The sequence below is a fragment of the Diorhabda carinulata genome, chromosome 8 (genome assembly GCF_026250575.1).
Source record: "Diorhabda carinulata isolate Delta chromosome 8, icDioCari1.1, whole genome shotgun sequence".
Classification (NCBI taxonomy): Eukaryota; Metazoa; Arthropoda; class Insecta; order Coleoptera; family Chrysomelidae; genus Diorhabda; species Diorhabda carinulata.
The window spans coordinates 20214782-20235811 of NC_079467.1; the positions used below are offsets into that span (position 1 = coordinate 20214782).

The following is a 21030-nucleotide window of genomic DNA, read 5'->3' on the forward strand; positions in this document are numbered from 1 at the left end:
AACAGAAAAGGAAAAATACACACTTTTCCATCGCAGCTACTTATTAAGCCTTTCTGTGTTTCTTCATAGAAGATATGGTTCTAAAAGATTATTGGATATTCTATCTAGCTTAGGATTTGCAGCTTCTTATAGTAATACTATGCAGTACGAAATTTAAGCTTTTTATCATCCACAGCCTCGTATTTTATCATCCGAGTCTGGTGCACTTGTGCAATATGTAGGAGACAATGCTGATATAAATGTCCATACGCTTGATGATAACAATAGTCTTCAGATTATGGGGATGATTAAGATAGTAACACCAAAAAATGCTGTTCTCTACGATGAACCGATAGAAAAATGCACAACCAAACCAAGTGCGAAAGAATTGGCTTATTATTTTGGATCGGGACTACTAGTTGATTCTTACCGCGCGCTCTGCCCTCTATCTCAGAAACTATTCACCACATGAAAAAATGCTTTAAACAAAAGTTATAGAGAATTTAATGCTCTACAATATTAATGATAGATACAAATAGCGTAAAACCCATAGAAAACGAGTTATTTACAAAAAATGTGCAAAAAATCATTTTTTTTTTACTTTTGACCACCGATTTTAAAGTTTCTCACGTCGAATTATATGTGAGTTTTAAGAGGAGTTTTAGGATTTCAAATGAACAAGTTTGAACGACTTTATAGCTGGGTATCTCGATTTTCCAAAATCCTTGCTCAAATCTACCTAAAATGTCTGGACTATGAATACAACAAGCAATAGGAGGAGGATATAATAACCAAATAAAAAAAGAATCATTATTATCAGCATAAGAAGCTTCAGAAGCAAAGTAAGATTTTATAAAGCTAGCGTAAGTTTGGTCATGAAATACGAAACTAGAGGGAAGAAAACAATGTCAAAATAACTGAACAGTGGGACATATACCTTATATAGAATGCCAACTAGGACGAGTGATGAAATTTGCTCAAGAGGAACAACCAAACTCATCTCAACTGCCTTAATAACACATAAAATATGGTGTGAAAACTACTCTACCTTATCCCAATTTCGGAAGAAAGCATATGAAGAAGATACTGCAAAAACAATTCACTGCAAAATTATATGAAATTGTGAATATCTTCTTCTTCATCATCGTACGCTAGGACTGTGTTTGCATCATTGGTTGCCTAGCTGCAACTGGGATGATGAAGACCAGCTTTCATATCATCTTGTAGGTGGTCTTCCTGGTGGTCGGGATGCATTCGGTTTTTTGCCAACCTCTCGTCTGACATTCTGTCAACGTGTTCTCTCCCTTCACTTCGCCGATTTCTCGCCCATCTTACTACATCCTGGATGTCACATATCTCCCTTATTTCATCATTTCTATTGTGGTCAAATAATGTGTGCTATTGATCTCAGTGATCTCAGAAGAAGAAGCAGAATGTGGCAGTATATATATAAATAGGTCAACAGGCCTTATAGGTCCAAGGCTTGGGACAATTTCTATAGCCGTGTCAAAAGAATTTTCTAGGATATCTTCTTCATCTTTATCAGAAATATTTATCCCACTTTCAGCGCTTTTGAATATAAAACGCGGTACTCTTTCTACTTATCATTATAAAATTTCACGTTTCACATTACTTAGTTATAAATATTTTTCTTGAACGAACTTGTAACACAAAATATTGAATTGTTCCACTAACTCACCTCCTCAACCCAAACTAATGGTAAAATAGTAGAATAAATATTTTTTGTAATTTCTTTTAAATGTTCCGCTGGTCGTATAACTAAATTGAACTGTACTCTTTTCCTACCAACTAAAGGTGTGCCTGTATTCTGAAAAAAAAAATATGAAATGTGAATTAGAAGTTAACTTCTTTGCAAATATGTCTTAGAAAAAAAATTGTTCTAAATTATTCCATTTTTTTCGAATCACAGATAACGTTACGAAAATTTATTACCAAAAAAAACCCAATTATTTTTCAATTTGCTACCTATCTGTCACCTCACATAAAAAACGATAAGAACAAAGATCCTTTTTCCTTTTCTGGAACAGGTAGTAGCTCCACAACAAAGATCTCCTAAATGGGTGAGTCAATCATTTCGCCCAGATAAGAGTTCCAAGTTAAAACTTGTTTGAATAGTCAACAAATCGTAGAATTAAATCTTATGTAAATCTTAACGCCCGTTTGACTATCCTACTGACGGCGCCGCTTAATTTTTTATTAACTAAAGAGGTGTGTATTGTAACGATTTTAACGTTTAGTTGTTGTAATCAATATTATAAATTCTAAACTTACTGGTTCTATGAGTAAATATATTCCATGTATTTCAGGATCAGCTTCAGTAACACCTTCCACTCCGTTTTTATATGAAGCATTGGCATAGAGAAAATGAGGAAATGACAATAAAATTGGAACACCTGTAAAAAAACAGAAAATCAAGTGACCACCTGATTTATGTAGTAGTACAGTATTGACTCCAATTCTATTTTTTCCTTCTGATGAATAATATTATACAAAATGCCAACTTCTCTCCTAATATTTTATGCTATGTAGATGATAAAGCTATTACTTCTCTGGTTAAGATTGGGAATAAGTTAAAATCAGTACAGAAACAGCGTTGAGATTATTGGGAACTAGGGCTACATATCAAGTTTATTCGGTCAAACAAAATTGACAACACACCACCATTGACGTCGTTGAATCTGTAAAATTCTTAGGGCTTGTTTTGGACAGCTCCTTGAAATGGGAGTTACATATTGTAACCCTATCTAAAAAATTACGTTCCTCCTGTTCTGCACTTATATTTACTCGGAATAAACAGCAGGGCTCACTCCTTCTAAGGATTAAAAATTGTGACTTTTCCTTCTTTATTTTTCTTTGAATCCGTTTGCCTAATTCGTAAGCACTGTTCTTTGATATCCACTTAGGAACGCGGAACACGACCTTTACCTACCTACTCCACGTTCAGAATTGGTTGGAAGCTCAATATTTTACCATGCAAAAAATTGCACAATCATTTGCCAATTGAAATCGAATCAATATCGCATTTCGCAATAATTTGAGGGCATATTTACTGGAAAGTCCATTCTACTTTGTAAACTACTTCTATTCTAATAATAATATTTAATTTCAGGCATACTGTATACTAGTTTAATCTTGCTATGGATTTACATTGTGGTTTTCTCCTGTGTATTGAAATTTTATTTGATTTGTATCTTTATTTAGTTATTTTTATGTTTATTTTTAAGTTTTTACAAGCTTTTGTCTGCAAATTGTAACAATTTTTCAACAATAAAGCATTCCTCTCTCTCTATCTATTTGTAATTTAGAAAAATATGAAATTTTAACTGTGAAAAATAATGTGAGAAAGTCTTATTTATAGCTTTGACTTTCGACAATAGTTTTTGCTAAGTTTCCATTCAAATATAGTTTTTAAACTTTATCGACATCTATTATTTAAATCATCCTTGGAGCCCAATTGGACCAAGATTAACACAAACAAATTGTTTTTTTCACGAACCATTGAACCTAACCTAACCTAACCATTGAACCATCGAAACTTTTTAGATTTGAACTCTCGTAGTCCTAACGTTTCCTATAAATGATTTAATTTAGAGAAAATTGTTTTGAAATCAAGTTATTTCAATTAAAAATACTCCAGTAAAGTAGAATGACAAAAATGCATTCTGTTTCTTATAAAAATGGAATTATATCAATATTATTAGATATACCACCAATTTTTTTATTGTCATCAGAAGCGAAATTTCTTGTAAATAGATTAATGTAAAGTGAAAATTTCGTCTGAACAGTCAATCAAACAAACAAACCGACTAACAGATTAAACTAATTATGATAAAAAATAAGAAGACTGTGGGAGCTCCATTTATGCTATGGTAATAAGAAGTTAGCTTGAGTAGTCGTATTAAACGTTTAAATTTGTAAGTCAAGTTTGTAGTGGAACAGATTCAAAATAAATAAAACAAATTCTCACGTGAAACTAATGCTACTACAATATTAAAATTAATGAATTAGATTAAATATTCAGTACTTACCAAAACAATCATACAAATCTAGCACACCATCTAAATAACAAGATAATTCTCCTTGTGCATTCTTTGTTTGTTTTGTACAGAAACAATCTTCTTCAACATTTGATAAAAGAGATGTGAAAGTGGTTTCTTTAGGTTCGAAGCGCAGTCCTTCTATACCTTTATATGTGCCTTTACCTGTATAGAAAATTTCTACCGATCTGAAATGTAAGAATTCGGCCATTAAATTGCTTATTGTCTGGAATAACTTTGTGATTTTAGAATTACAAAAACCTTGTTGGACTCTAAAACCATTGAAGTGGGTTCTAAAGAGATATTTCTTCATCTACTCGTATATGAGAGCAGCACGGTACAGGAAGATGCTGTTCTACCTGTACGAATTGAAACCATAGACTTGGCTATAGGGAATTGTGGGAGAAAAATTTTTATGGAGCGTTGTAAAGCAGATTATCAAATATTTTGGAAAAGATGGATATAATTGAGAAGGGGCGACAGTTCTCTATATCATTCTTTTTATCCTTTTTAGAAATAGACGCCCAGTTTTTCATATCATCAATTCATAACAAGAGATGAAAAAATAAAGCATTTACTTATTACTATCTATTTAGATATGACCAAAACTTCTCAGGATCAACTACTAGGTGTTGTCCTACATCTCTCAAGTAATTATTATGGTTTCGACAAATATTTCTTATAATTTTGGCTCGCAGATTACCAAGTTTAATTTAGTCATCAGTGTTATTGGTTAGGTACTCTTAAATTATTGTTACAGACTAAGTTTTACTTTTAGGTTTAGGTAGATTAATGTCATTGTTAAACCATAAAATGTATTTTCTATGGATCAGAGAATTGTTTTAGAAACACTAGCAGAGACTGCTTCTATAATTTTACAGTAAAAATATTCGCATAATCTCTGAACGTTGTTTCCAACCAGATTCCAGCAAATCGCTGCAAAGAGTTGTACGAAGCTAGGCGTTTCGGATGTTATACTTGGTTTTATTTGTGATCATTTATATTTATTACTGTATTCAGGAAGTAAACACAGTTTGTGAGGTTATTATAGAATGTATCGTACATATCTGATATTAAATTTGGAGGGGTAAATTATTTAATTCAAAATACCAACCCTTTCCTGACAAAACAGCATTGATTTTAATAACATCAACTATAAGCACGTTAATTGTACCTGACAAGTCGAAAGAGTGGCCCAGTAATGCTTTCTCAACATATATGTAATACTTCTATATGGACAGTTTCTATAAGTGGAGCCTGTTCCGATTAAGGAAGACAGAATGGCAACGATTTCCCTATCCTCCGAGGTTCCAGCTCGGTTCTGCGCATTCGCAAACATGCGCAGTATAGATAAAGTGTCTCGAACGAGAGAGAAAATGAATATAGTCGACAACGTAGCGTAGGGACGTTTTTTTCACATACCAACTGTCCATATAGGAGTATTAGATATATGTTTCTCCATGAATACATTTATCTAATTTTATAATTATTATTGTATAAGATAAGAACTAATATATAAAGAAGTCTGTAAAACTAATACTTCGTTCATTCAATTTGATATTCGTCTAGTACGCCAGACATATTGGTATAACCACTTGTAACATTGGATTCTTAGTTCATTCAATTTGATATACGTCTAGTTCGCCAGTCAGATTAGTGTAACCACTTGTAACTTTAAATTATTAAATCCTCAGTTTGCTAAATAAATTGTTTTAAAAAAGCAAGTTGGTGAATTGAGTTATTTAATTAGATTGTTTCCAAAAACGATATTTCTTTCTTGTCGGATGTGGTTGAGTTGTCAATTTTCACAAGATTACAAAAAAAGACGAGAGAGTGAGGTTATTGATTACAATAAAGAAAAACCGCGAGAAAGTTTGCGTTGGCTCGTTTCATCACAAACTTTAATCAAGTGTTCAAATTAAAATACAAAATGCCTCTTACTAGAAGTGCGACTTCAGGGAATAAAAATAATAACCAAAAAGAAGTTCCTGCTATCACCAAAAAAACAAAAGGAAAGGGACCAAAAAGAGGAGCAGAAAAAGATATTGAAGATTTGCCACCGAAAAAAATTGAGAAAAGGGCAGAAAATGAAGAGCAATCTGAAGAAAACAACATTAAGAAGGTAACGAAACAGTCGAAAATGCAAAAAAAGGTGCATCAAGTGGAAGGTACACCAGACATTGAGCAGTGCGATAATGAATCTACAAAAAATGCTGACACGATTTATAAATTTACTGCTAACGATATACAAGGAAATCCGATTTCGCTTGAAAAATACAAAGGTCATGTGTGTATTATTGTTAATGTAGCTTCAAAATGTGGTCATACTAAAAGTAACTATGAGCAGTTTGTTGAAATTTTTGACAAATATTCCAAAGAAAAAGGACTTCGTATTCTAGCATTTCCTTGTAACCAATTTGGAAAACAGGAACCAGGTGATAATGACAAAATATGTGAATTTGCAAAGAAAAAAAATGTAAACTTTGATATGTTTGAAAAAATTGATGTTAATGGAAAAAATGCCCATCCATTATGGAAATTTTTGACTGAAAAAATTAAGGGACCAAAAGGTAACAACATTGCTTGGAATTTCACAAAATTCATTATTAACAAAAATGGTGAAGTTGTGGAGAGACACCAGCCTTCTAAAAAGCCATTAACATTGGTAGATAATCTAGAAAAGTATTGGTAATATTATTTGGATATTTCATTGTAAACATTGGTCACATACCTTCATTATATATTTGATATTTTAAGAGATTTTTGTTATTTGTTTAAAAAAAATTGATTAAATTGTATATGTGTAGTTGAATAATATAGATATTAGTTACAATTGTGGGTATTTAGATTTCAGTTACCATTTATCATAGACAAGAATATATTGATTATTTGAGTTTAAAGATTCTTTAAAACTATTCTTTTATATAGACAGATTGTCAAGTTTGGTGAAGGTTAATAGTTTATGGTGTGGAAATCATGTATCATCAACTTATCTATCTATTACAGAACTACATATCAAAAATCATCAGAATACTTAACATTACATGATACTATTTAGATTTTATAGATTAACCATGTTACAGTAGTAGGATTTTCTGAAATTAGATTGTTTAATAAGTGCAATTTTTTACATGAAAAATCCTGGAACCCATCAAATTACTAAAAACCTAGCTAGAAATTTACACATTTTTAAAGAAGAAACAGAATCGTGATATGCTTTTGAAATCAATTTGCTTCATAACAATTAACATTGTACTATCATTTTTCAGTACAATAAATCCTTGAGAATCATCATATATTAAATATAGTATTTAAAAATTATTTAAACGTTGGAACGATAAGTGCAAAATGAGGTACAAATTTCAAAATCCAACACTGCTGTTTTAAATAATAATAAATCATTTTAATTTTGTTAGTAACATTTTAATTTTACTGAATTGTTATTATTTCATATATGTTTTATATTTTTTCACCTCTGTTCAATTGTAAAGTAAATGCCGTTCCCAAATTGTATTTCACTTACATTCAAATTATTAGAAAATTAGTCATTGACAACCAATTCAAAATTTAAAGTCAAAGATATATATAAGAAAAAAGTGTACAAAAGGAAGGTGCCTTTAAACTGATAACATAATTCAATGATTGGGAAAAGCATTTACTCACCTATAATTTTGTGTTTTATTTTTCTCCTTGTTTAGTAGCTCCTAATGTATGAATATTGTTTTATTTTGGATTGCCTTATATTAAAATGACTTGATTTATTATTTTTTACTGTTTATCAAATAATGTTTGTGAAATGGATTGAGATAATATGTTGTTTTTTTAAGTATTCATTCACTACTCATGAGGGAGAATATCACTCAACTGAAAAATTCAGTGGACCAGTATTTATTAGTAGTAAATAAATTAAGCATCTGTGTTTCCCACTTCTTTTCGGTTTGGTCATAGCTCTTGAGTTCAAATTATATGGTTCAATGTATTACTTATGTTTTATATTGTTTAGGTTTTTGACATTTATTGCTATGCAAAATATTTGAATAAATTTTATAAACAATTTTATAATGCATAACGAGTATGTATGAATGTCAATTCAAATTACCTGATTAATTGTATTTTGAATTTTCAAATAAAGTTTTTCTAATATAAAGTAATTGGGAGATTTATTTCACTTCAAGTCCAAAATTGAGGAAAATGGACAACCAGGAACAAGTCAACTAATCAAAATTGGAACTTTTTCAACATTGTCAAGTTGGATGTTTCCAGTAACATTATTGAATAATTTTGAGTTTTTATATAATGCAATAGCTGGATATTGATGTACTTCCACATATTAAAATGTTGATCATTTCATCTTATATCATTTTTCAATGCTGAAGTCAGTAAAAACAAAAATGTACTTCAAGTTTTTCATACAGCATACAGATACTAATAAAATGGGATTTTATTTTATCGTTTTAGTAATGATTTGAAAAAAGTTCCAATAATTATTTTAAGATATTGTTATGAGATAATAAAAACGTAATCAATAATTCAACTTATAATTGTAAAGTACCTATATCTACTTTATAAATTTTGTTATTGGGTCCCGTATTAAAAAAATTTCGAAAATTCTTAATTATAAATTGAAAGAAATAACTGAATTGGCATTGGTATTCATTTGGAATAAATGTTTGCATAACTATTAGGAACATCTTGTCCTTTTTCTTCAAAGATTAATGTTAGTCTTTAAAATCGAGAACAAATAACAATAGATCAATCAACTGACTTTCTGCAATTATTAATACACTTCAAATAATTATATTTCTAAAGTTATTATACCTTGTTTCAAATAGTTTAAACAAACCATTATTTATAAAAAAATTATATTAGTATTCAGTTCAACAAGTGGCAACTCAGCAAGTAATCAGCTGATTATGACATGATATTCGGATTTAAAATAAGGCTAAAAATAAAAAGCTGAATAATTTGTAAATGATAACTGTTTAGTTTGTGACCTATTATTTTCTCCTATAAATTACTTTGATTATTGACTATTTATCAATAATAAATCTATACAATCAGTTAAATGATTTTTTTAAGCTATAGAACAGTTTGTAAAGCGGCGTTTGCTTGTCGTGCATTGACAGTCGCATCGAATACAACTAAAATGTCTAATCCTGAAAATTATAAAGAAGCATCATCGATATATGAATTTAGTGCTAAAAATATAAAAGGTGAAGTTGTATCTTTAGAAAAATACCGTGGGCATGTTTGTATTATAGTTAATGTAGCTTCACAGTGTGGTTATACCAAAAATAATTATGCAGAGCTTAACCAACTTTTTGAGGAATATGGGGATTCCAAAGGCTTACGAATTCTAGCTTTTCCCTGTAATCAATTCGCTAATGAAGAACCAGGAGATAATGACCAGATTTGTCAGTTTGTTCAAAGCAAAAACGTCAAGTTTGACGTTTTCCAGAAAGTAAATGTTAATGGTAATGATGCTCATCCACTTTGGAATTATTTGAAGTATAAGCAAGGAGGTACGTTGGGTGATTTTATTAAATGGAATTTCACTAAGTTTATTGTGAATAAGGATGGGCAACCAGTTGAGAGACATGGTCCGAATACAAACCCAAAGGATTTAGTGAAGTTCCTTGAAAAGTATTGGTAGTATTTATGAATGTATTTTTTCAATATTAAGTATATGTATTGATTTTTTTGTTTTCAAGATTTGTTAGATATAGAGAACTTTTTTTTATTTAAAAGGCACATACTTTCTACTGACTGTTTATTTAAGATTAACCATGTAATCTGTCTGTGAATATTTAGGTGGCAAAAGTAATAAACTTATTAAAATGAATTTTAAATATCCTTAACCTTTTACTTTTTGTCTGTATTATGATATGTATCCACAAGACTCTAAAATAAACATTATGAATAAATTTGAAACCAATTGTTTATATTTATGATTAATTTGAAAGCTGATAAAGCTCTTCAATCTGCCAAATCAGTATATTTCTTATGTTTAGTTAATTTATTGGAAAACACATGTTTAAGGATATTACTTGAAATATCGAAAACTTTTGCAATTAATCCAATAATGTTATAATATGTAAAAACCATCAGATATAATTAACAAGCCATTATTCCTAATGCTAATGCTTCCTCAGTAGTAAATAATGTAACCGTAAGTAGAGGCAAATCACTTGGGTATTGAATCATGAAAAATCAAGTCATTTTAGAAATATTTGAACCCTATAACTGCTTCAGCTATATATTTGGAATATATAAAAATATCTGATCCATTTTCAAAGCACCCAGTTTTTGAATCTATTATTGTTCTTTGTAAAAATTACACCACTCCCTCAGTATCCAAATTGTCCAATTACGCACGTAGTGAAACAAAATGAACAAAGTTCCTCGCTCAAATAAAATTGAATGTTATAATTTCTAAAAAACTAATAATAGAGGTCAAATGATATTCAGAGGCATGTTACCATGAACTGGTATAAGCTGCTTCTGAAACACTCTTTTTACTCATTTACAAGAAGTTCCATCTTTTATTGTTACATTCATCAATCAAGAAGGGAAAACAAAAATTCAAAAGAAATATTTACAAATGAGCTAATAAAGAATAAACATTGTAAAAATGTATGAGCACAGGGAAAAAGATTACTGAGAAGGAAAGATACAACATATCCTATAATAGTTTGTTGATTTAATACCAGAGAATATTATGTTTGGGTATTGAATTCATAAACTATTGATATACAATTATGAAGCTATACACAAGTGTAGGCAGTATCCTATTTTCTTGGTAGGTCATATAAAAATCAATAAGCTATCAACTAGGACCATAATTTACTAATTAAAGGCCAATATTAGATTATCAATATCATAAATAATGGAGCCAGGATACATAAAACAACTGATAAAATATTCAAAACATAGTTCAAACTAATTAATAGAACCTGGATTTTGTAACTAGAAGTTACTAGAATAAAAAATAATTTGAGAATAAAAAAATTCATTAGGAAGTCTTTTAAAATTATATTCAAAACCGGTAGGACCTTGCCGATTGAGTTTTGAATTATTTTTTTGCAAGTAACCCATTTATTGCCATTTATTACTACTAGGAATAGTGGGACAAAATATATAATTATTCAAAAACATGCAAGAATTTTACGATTTAACAATAAATGGAAGTGTGGTCAATAATGCAATCATTTGACAAACAGATGATTATGTTGTTTCATTCAGCTTTGCTTTATCACAACTCAACAAGACTTATCATAATTATTAAAATTTGTGATAATTGTTGATATAACTCTATGCTAGACGTGCACGCAAAGCCAACTAAAGTGTTCGATTGGGACTGAATCCGGCTCTGTACTCAGCGACCATGATTTTGTTTCTTCAACTTCATTATTAGGTTCCAAAGTTAAATAGATAATTCAAATGAATCGATCGGTGACAATCGATTATATGATCGAATCTAGTTTGAAATGTATGAAGTGTAAATATACCAAAGCTGAAATAACTTTATTTTGATATTGTTATTATAATTAGACATGGAGTAATTCCTTTGTTTGCCATGAGCCAAACGCTAGCAACCTCTAGGTGTTTCACTAAAACCTTCTGTTTCGAATGCAATTTCTTTCGCTACAGTAAACATGTTGTTACAGCTGTAGCCTCTATTCATAACAGAGTACTTGGGTTATTAGCCTGGAAAATGTTTAATTGTTTAGTGACAGATGGCAACTGAAACTTATAATTAATTGAAAGAAGCGTATGATAGTGAATGTTTATCACGAGCACGCGTTTTTGAGAAATATAAGGATTTTTCTGATGGTCGAGAAGATGATTTTCGTCCGTGACGTCCTATCATGTCAAAAACGGAGAATATAGAAAAAATCGGTCATCTCATATTTAACTTTATAACAGTATATTAGATTTCATGATTAATCCAAACCAGAGCTGAACTTATATAAAATCTAATATCCCATATTTCGCAAACACTTTGATAGCGTAAGTATTTACCTTAATGCTATAATTATGCTATTGAGAAATGATTCAAGTGGCATTTATTTGATTGTAATATTGTAAATAAATGTTGTAATCGGTTTCTACTTTAAAACTGAAATATTGTAGACAATTGATCTCAAAATTAAATATCCTTACTAGATAAAATGTTTTTAGGTGTGTTAAATTATTTGTTCTAGATAACATATGGTTTTTGATATTTTCTTGTAAGAAACTGTCTTCTATCTACATCTTAATACAATGATGTAAGGTGTTTAAGTAAACTAAATTACGCTTCTTTATTTCTGATCAAAGTGTCATAATAATCATGTAATCCAAAATAACCTACATAATTAATTTGCAATACCCATAAAAAATACATTATTACCGTTAGCAGTTATTACTAGTTATTAAATCAAAGACATCAAATTATACGTCACTTATTGAAAGAAAATGATGTAAGAAAGTATTAAAAAAATCACAGTTGCCAGCACACAATAAGTCTCAGTTAAAATAGGTACAAGCATCTGTTTAATATTTGCTCTTTCCATATTTGTATACTTCTATATAAAATGCTATAAGTGGAAGCTTTTCGACTAAGGAAGACAGAATGGCAACGATTCTCTATCCTCCGAGGCTCCAGCTCGGTTCTGTGCATTCTCAAGCATGCGCAGTATAGATAACGTGACTCGAACGAGATTTATGGCTTTTTCACTTAGTAACTAAAGATTACAATACTGATAGAAGTGAGAGGGCGCTCACTGACACGTCATGAGAGAACAACAAAAATGTGTTGTAATCCCAGTAATCACAGACAACTTATAGTACTACTTTGGTAGAAGCTTTTAGGAATATTACCACAAATATACCAATCTCCGGACAAATACAGGTATATAGGTTATTTTAAGACATAACAAAAATGTTATTAAGAATAATCGCGCTTGTACGCGTTCTTGACTTCGATGTTAACCAATCTTTTACTTTTTACGTGGTGATATTCGATGAACGTCAAAAACATAACCTCACTTTTCTAGTGTAGTTTGTACTTGCAAAAATACTGAAAAATGACTTCTCTGAGTGAAAAACTGATAGAATTTGAACGTGCTCATGAATATTTAGAAACAGAATTTTATATTCTGGGTGGCAATGTTCGTCTCGCCATCTATTCTCATAAAAAAAGACTCATAAACTTTTTTGTTGTGTTTTTACCCAAGAGGAAACTACACGAAGGCATAATTTTGGTTTCTTTTTATTGCACTACCACTGAAGACGTGTAACGTCCTGAGTGAGAGGTGATGAGACATTACAGCTCATTTCATCGTTTTTAAAAGGGTGCTTCTTGTGGGCCCTTCCATATATTTAAAAACTTCGATGATACTAATCACATTTTTAACGTCTTGTTTGGGATTTGATCAGAGGAACGCGGAGGCATTTGGGACCCCCCATCAGCCTCTCTGTTAGTCCAACACTGCCACTACGACTTTTTCAGATCTATTATAGTCTTCTAAAATCTATACACTGAATATTTCTTGTATGTCCTTACAATTAAATTTTTAAAACTCTGAAAACCGCACGTTTGATAAACTATCGCAGTGGCATGTGCTCCGTAATGTCTTCTTCTGATTAATAGACTCATTTTTTTCTCTAAACTTCAACTGATGCATTTCTTAATTATAAGCTAGAGTTGTATTTCACTCAATTATTGGTAACCGCTTTAATTATAGAATTTGCAACGCCACAAAGGTTCAGGTTCATTGAATAGTTTCGCACGCAGCTTGTTTGGCCTTTTCGTTGCACTTCATTACGGCCATTTAGCGTGTTTGTAGCACAAATATTATACTAGTTATTTCTGCCTAGAAAATTGTAACGATCTTAGCTAGATTTAATGGAAAAGTTGTTATATTAGTGCCACTACTCTTTGGTGCCACGCGGCTCGGAGACTTTGAGACATAGATCTTTTTTAATCTGTCGTACCTGTTAATAGTTATTTTTCTATACCTTGTAAATGCAGTTATGGGTTGCCTCACTACGTTTTCCGCTTTCAGCACCACCATTAACTTTCTATATCTCGCACTAAGCTTATAATTTATTAATACGTGCGTTACAGCTTTTATGTAGCTTTTTACGAAAATGTAAAGAGGAAGAAGTTTCAGCAAGACTTCTATAGCAGCAGTGAGAGAGTTCTTATGATTCCCAGTCATATTCTTTGTGTGTTTATTGTAGCTTGTAACTCTCAAGAAGGTATATTAAAGATTATTGAACGAAATCTAAATAAACTGGCTATAATTTCAAAGTAAATAAAACTCGTAATACCACCGTAAAAGATGGAAACATTTATAAAATAGATGTACATGTATTTCAACGAAAAACCTTGAATAATGTATGGTTATATTATGAAGCTTTAGAAATAATTGTACAGAATTAATTTTCTCTGGATATTTCCATGAAAAAAATTGATTTCAACGTACTGTTTCATTATTAATTCATTCAAGAAAGAATAAACGAGAATTATTTAATCTCATCGAAATAGCTACCTGCACGCTATTGACGATTTAATGACGAAAAATATTTATCGATATTAAAAAAAACTACTTATTAATAATACCTGATAGCAGTAGAAAACTCTTTCTATACGACTCTAATGATAAATCGACATTTTGGTTCATCAGTTGGAAAATTTATTAAACACATTTTGTATTACACAACATGATGCAGATCAAATACCTAATTAAAAATTGAAATTAAGAATTTAATATAAAACAAACTCACAAATCATGAGAGAGAAAAGTATTCCTGTCTTTTAAAAGGTTTTTTTAAAATAAAATAGTTAATAGTGATATGTGTACAATTTTGTCTTGTTAAATCCACAATGGAATTTCTTCTTGGTCAATTTTCTTTTAAGGATTGATTACATATTTTGTCACCATTTCAATGAAGAGTTCGAGTGATTTAATAGAGTTAACGGTACTGCATAGCTATCCTTTCATATTTTTAAATGCTTCACGAACATTTCTGGGTATATCTAGAGTTAATAAAAAACAATGTAGAACGATTTTTTGATCTATGTCTTGTATACTTTCAGGTTGTGTTGAAAATACTTTCGATTTCAAATAACCCGAGAGAAAGAAATTTAAAAGGTTTGAATTGGGTTACCGAACTGACTACTCCACAGGTCACTTTCTTCTACCCGAAAAAAAAAAATATTCTGATTTTTAAATACTGGTAATTTAAATTACTGTGGTATACGATCTTGTTGAAAACACCGTCCTTGCTATAAAAGGTTGTTGCGTCGAATAAAGACAAGACAAATAGTGCGTTCTACTAAGCACTCACGACAATCACGTTCAGTAGTTAGTCCACATCGTTGTAATCGTAAACCTAACTGGAACTAAACTTATGCCCTTTTTGAGTTGCATCTTCGATATCCCCTTTTGGGGTACGTGTTGTGCGTCTCAATTTGAACGAATCTTCAAACTACAAGAGAGATCTGTTAGATATTGGACTAAATATTAGGACTCACTACCGGGATTGTTTAGAGGATTCAAAATATTGACTGTGCGTTCCTTGTTAATATTTGAATCCGTTTGCTTAATCCGTAAGCAAGCTTCTCCTGTTTAACAAAGTTTATTTCATAGCTATCAACTCAGGAACGCGGAGCACGTTCTTCATGTACCAACTTCACGTTCAGAATTAGTTAAGCGGTGCGAAAATATCATTTGCATATAAGAAAAAAATACACAAAGAACGAGTAACATACTGCATGAAATATGCAAAAATAGTACAGCGAATTAAGTATGATTATGGTCGTAATCTGTACACTTGACAACATTGAGATTAGTAGATATATCCACGGCAAAAAGAAATAATTTTTCGTGATTGTGAAATAGTACTTTGGATGACATTATTTTATAAATGATGTTGTCACAAGTAGTCGTAAATATAATTGCCCTCAGAGGTGAAAGTCTGAGACAGACTAACATCTCTGAAGTAATCGAGCCGGAACGAATTACTACTACAATGTATACACATATTTAATATTTTCCAAAGATAATTATATTAGAAGAAAACTAAATAACTCCCCCTAGTAGGTGTATTATTTATTATGTAATTATTAATCTTGTGTGGAAGAGAAATGTTTCAAGAATAGTAATTTTACAAAAGATATTATTAAGTAGATAAAACTAATATTAATATCAAATAATTTTTCTAAGAATTCAATTACTATTTTTCTTATATACAATAATGATGTAATTTAGTGAACTTTATTTTTTTATTCAGTTACTTCCACTAGCAATAGACATCCAAACTTAAAAAATAATTTCGTAGTTTTCCTTTCATTATAATGTTTTTCTCGTGACTGCCATTTAAAGATTATCTGATATATGGTAAACAATCACTCATATTGGGACACTCGGTACATATTTCAGCTGGATGTATACTTCTACATCAAAGTAATGACTATTTCCATATATTGACATTTATATGGCAGACAGATAGCAGGATATCGTCCAATTTTTCTTAGAATTTAATAAAAAACTGATAACTATAATTAATCTGGTTTCTCAAACAGTTATGAACGTGTTTTATATCTACAATAACTGAAATGAAAGTGATTTGCTATCATATTTTGTATAATTTTCATACAATATTTTATGTTTATCAAAATATCAAACTTCCAATGAAATGACTATGAACTAATTGCTGTTCTACATCCAAAGAGTGATTCGTACCAATCGATTATTCTACCTAAATTTATAGTCAAGAGGCAAGCTGACTCTAAATAGGTTAATCTCAAATATACAGGATAGCTCATTAAAAAAAACATCCTCGACAAGTAAACTAGTTTTGAATTTTTAAAATGATCGTCCGGGTTTCTTGATTTTTAATATTCGTTTTTTTATGAGAAATAGTCTTATCTGACTTATGATTTTAATGGTCGTTTTTATAAATTTGAGATTCTTTTTCTTGGAAAACTTTTTGCTTTAACTCTTTGAAGAGAATAGTGAGCGGTGTGCCATTTTTTCAATCTGAAGGTCATTGTAAACGTTTTTCTCAGACTATCAACACTGACGCTGACCTAAATTTTTTTTCACTTCTCCACCCTATGTCTTTAGAATGACGCGATTAAATGCCATTTTCATTTGGCCACCTGATACATAAATAAACAGCCGAAGCACTAAGCATATATGTCTTATAGTTAACTTAAGTTGACGTACATAAAGCACCTCTTTCAATTTAATGTATAATATAATATTAACTACAGTATAATTTTTTCTATGTTGACAACTTCTAAAATAGTCAAATGATTTGTGATGATAAGCTGAAGATAAGATAATGTTACTATTAAAAAAATAACAAAGTTCAATTTCATACTAGTATCAAAAATTAGATGGAATTTATTTCAATAATAATTTATGTGCTTCAATTATTTTGTTTGTTTGTTTGTTGTTTTTACAATTTATTATTAATAATTACAAACAGTGATAGTTAATTTGTTATAATTTAAAATTTGTATAGGTAGTATTTTATCAGTTAAGATGTTTATGAAATGTATTGATATAAATAAATCATCAACAACATAGACAATAATTATTCAATTCGAGACTGTGCATGACAAACTAAAATTAATTTTTCTATATTTCGTCATCATTCTACTTCGTAATTTGCAATTTGTTCGGCCCTGTACAATAAATTAATCGATTCAGTAACATTTAACGATTCGAAATAATAACCGATATCGAGAAACGTCACATCGCTGTACCTCCACCCACTTTATGTAGACACGCAGCATATGAAGTAGTGCGTATGCGCAGGTCACATGTTTGGTGATAAGTGAAAATTATGTTATTTTTTACCGGTGTCACCGTGGTATTAACATTAACAACAGATGCAGTAACCTTGGCGGAAAAAGAGTTTTGTTCCAGTGATAGAATTGATAGTGTTGACGGCTCTTGTTCACAAGTCAAAATGTCTAGTCCAGACAGTTACAAGTCTGCCAAATCTATCTACGAATTTACAGCGAATGATATCAAAGGAAACCCAGTTTCTCTGGAAAAATATAAAGGTCATGTATGTATAATTGTAAACGTAGCTTCTCAATGTGGTTATACAAAGAATAACTACGCAGAATTAGTAGAGCTATATGAACAATATTCAGAATCTAAAGGTTTAAGAATTCTCGCTTTCCCTTGCAATCAATTTGCAGGGCAGGAGCCAGGAACTAACGAAGAAATTTGCCAATTCATGCAAAGTAAAAATGTTAAATTCGACATGTTTGAGAAAGTAAATGTGAATGGTAACGATGCTCATCCGTTATGGAAGTATTTAAAGCATGTACAGGGTGGTACTCTGGGAGATTTTATTAAGTGGAACTTTACCAAATTTATTATCGATAAAAATGGGGTACCAGTTGAAAGGCATGGACCAAGCACTAATCCAAAAGATTTGGTTAAATCATTAGAAAAATATTGGTAATGAAGCCTTCAATATGTCTGTTTATAATTACAATAGAAATATATTTTATGCATAATAAATTGTGATTAATGTGAAATTAGATTTTTATTTCAATTTAAAGTGGAAATCGGAGTTTGAATATAATATAAACAATATGTAATATAATCTCATACAAACATGAGTATAATATATAAAAAATAAATGATTTGTACTGTTCACCTTTGAAATAATAATATTATAATAATATATAATATTTCGAAAAAGTTTTCAGTCGCATTTTAAAGGAGAAAAAACTACTTTCCTGGCTAGTGCCTCAACGAATATTGAATTATATCTCCTTTGAAGAGCGTTAATTCAATCCCCATTGGTTCGCAATTGCAAGAAGAGGTTTGTAACCACTGACTAGTTTCGACGTTATTACTTCTCATCGTAGAGGAATTAGCCAGGAAAGTAGATGTTTTATCTTTTAAAACACGGCAGAATACATTTTCATAGGTGAACAGTAGAAATTATTATTTTGATATACTTCACACATCTCCTGGGATTGTGGCCAAAGGTGTACTTACTCTAATATATTCTGAGCTTTTGAATACTTATGTATTCATCGTCTGGGAATCGATTAGTTAAGAATTGCGGTGTGGTAAATTTTGTAATATCTTTTAGAAACCATTAGATTCATCAACTTCAAAATTCAATTTTCAAATTGACGCTTGATAGAAATATCCATTTATATATATTGTGGGATTGTGGCAAACACGAAAGTGTACTCTTCAATATATATTCTGAGCTTTCGAATTCATCAGCAGGAAAGGAATATATGCTCAAAGTGGAATGTAAAAATCACTTATATCAATTTATCAAGTATTGAAATTATTGAATTCAAGCGATTGAAAATATAATAATCAAAATGGAACTTGACAAAAATATGGAGTTTGTTGATTCTTGTCGCTATTGAAATGTTTTTTAAATTGAAATACGTCAATTTTTTGGATAGGTTCGGTTAAGTCATTAAAGTATGTATGAAAACCTCAGGATTTTTATTTGTTTGAAAATTATATTTTTAATCAAATTTTATTGTGCTATTTAGGTAAATAGCGTTTTGAGGATAAGGGAAACACCTATTTTATGGAATATTTTAATAAATCTATTTCGTCATTTTTTAAAATTTGTTGTCATCAGCTTTAAAATTGCCATTAATCATAACATTTCATGAAAATTCCTATACTCAGCGGCAAATTATGGAAAGAAGGGTTATTCGATTTTAAAATCCAACATCTGAATGTTTGCAGCCAATGGCGATCAGCGGTTGGAAAGGGTTGGATAGTTAAAAGATCTACAACTTTTGTTCATACCAATTTTGAAAATAACATTGTTTGGTAAGCCACAAAAAACCCATTTTTTATTGTTTATTATCGAACAAAACAAAATATTTTAGACCTTAGTCTACTACTCATATTTCACAATTTTCTAGTGATAAAATTATTTTTATTGTGTTTTATTTTTGCCGATAAAAATTATTCCTTAATCACAAATTACTGTCGAATGATAAAGAAGCCGGAGACCAGTGCACTTCAAAAGTTCAGATAAAAATTCAACAATAATTTAGAGAAAAATATTTTGAAAAATTCTGCGTTGATTAAATTAAATTAAATAAAGGTAACAGTTTGTTACAGACCGAAATATTTCACGGAATAAATTGAAAACAAATGGAAATATCACGTGCAACGTTCTTAATTGATATCGAATATTTCTGATCAATTGTATTTTTTTAAACGTCTCTGAACGGGTCTACTCGTAACGAGGGCTTGACAGAGATGGATAGAGACACATGGCATGAGACAATCGAAGGCCTACATAGATGGACCTCGTGCTGTAACCAGACTTCTCAGCGGACACTGTCATCTAAGACGCCATCTCCACACCATGGGCATGACGGACAATCCGGAGTACTGTTGATTATTTGTGTGCCTGATTTCATTTGAGCGCGGTTAAAGATCTGGGCAAACGTCACAACTTGTCTAAAGATATCAAAGGGTTCAAGCCAAAGCGCCTGATCTGAAGGCCTATGTGTTTAACGATTCCTTGGCCGCCAACAACTATAAACTATGCATTCTTCTATAAAAGTAGAATTTTACAGGATACATCATGCCATATCTCTTGAGAGAAAGAACATAATATTCAATAACTTAGTTAATGACAAATTTAAGGTCAACGAAAAATTACCCAATCCAAGCGAACAACTTATCTTTTTCCAATATTTTATTATCGAGATGACATTTTTTAATTGATAGAAAACTTACCTGCAAATATCAGTAGCAAAAATACTGAGAACGTCGTCTTTCGTAATCTGCGGAGGATATAGAGTAGAATCTCCCCCATGTACCAATTGACAAGAATCGTTATTTGATGACTGTTTACTTCCCCAAAATGGAAGGTGCGTAGAATAATTCCATTTCATGATATTTCCTAACTGAGAAACGTCGTGGATACCTCTGTTTACAGTATAAATACCATCAGGAGCGTCAGCTTTCTGGAA

The 21030-nt window shown here is 30.6% G+C and overlaps 4 protein-coding genes across 4 annotated transcripts in view; 3 read left to right on the forward strand and 1 right to left on the reverse strand.

The window, feature by feature from the left end:
- The window catches only part of LOC130897608 (uncharacterized), a 63965-nt gene that overhangs the window by 1677 nt on the left and 41258 nt on the right, over positions 1–21030 (reverse strand). Inside the window, exons 14-17 of the mRNA XM_057806541.1 lie at positions 20795–21024; positions 4029–4225; positions 2272–2393; positions 1679–1807 (exon numbers count right to left, since the gene is read on the reverse strand). Coding sequence (XP_057662524.1) covers positions 1679–1807; positions 2272–2393; positions 4029–4225; positions 20795–21024 — 678 coding nt within the window. The remainder of the gene's footprint in view (positions 1–1678; positions 1808–2271; positions 2394–4028; positions 4226–20794; positions 21025–21030) is intronic.
- LOC130897357 (phospholipid hydroperoxide glutathione peroxidase-like) lies at positions 5658–8188 on the forward strand. Its single transcript, XM_057806174.1, has one exon. It carries the CDS (start codon positions 5968–5970, stop codon positions 6727–6729), a length of 762 nt encoding a protein of 253 aa, XP_057662157.1. The 5' UTR covers positions 5658–5967; the 3' UTR covers positions 6730–8188.
- On the forward strand, positions 8955–9879 carry LOC130897359 (uncharacterized). The gene has a single exon (XM_057806176.1). The coding sequence runs from the start codon at positions 9103–9105 to the stop codon at positions 9688–9690; it is 588 nt and encodes a 195-aa protein (XP_057662159.1). The 5' UTR covers positions 8955–9102; the 3' UTR covers positions 9691–9879.
- On the forward strand, positions 17821–18591 carry LOC130897358 (uncharacterized). The gene has a single exon (XM_057806175.1). The coding sequence runs from the start codon at positions 17883–17885 to the stop codon at positions 18513–18515; it is 633 nt and encodes a 210-aa protein (XP_057662158.1). The 5' UTR covers positions 17821–17882; the 3' UTR covers positions 18516–18591.

Excerpts from the sequence above, each read along its gene's own strand:
- LOC130897357 (XM_057806174.1), top strand. The coding sequence starts at position 5,968 with ATGCCTCTTACTAGAAGTGCGACTTCAGGGAATAAAAATAATAACCAA.
- LOC130897358 (XM_057806175.1), top strand. The coding sequence starts at position 17,883 with ATGTTATTTTTTACCGGTGTCACCGTGGTATTAACATTAACAACAGAT.
- LOC130897359 (XM_057806176.1), top strand. The coding sequence starts at position 9,103 with ATGATTTTTTTAAGCTATAGAACAGTTTGTAAAGCGGCGTTTGCTTGT.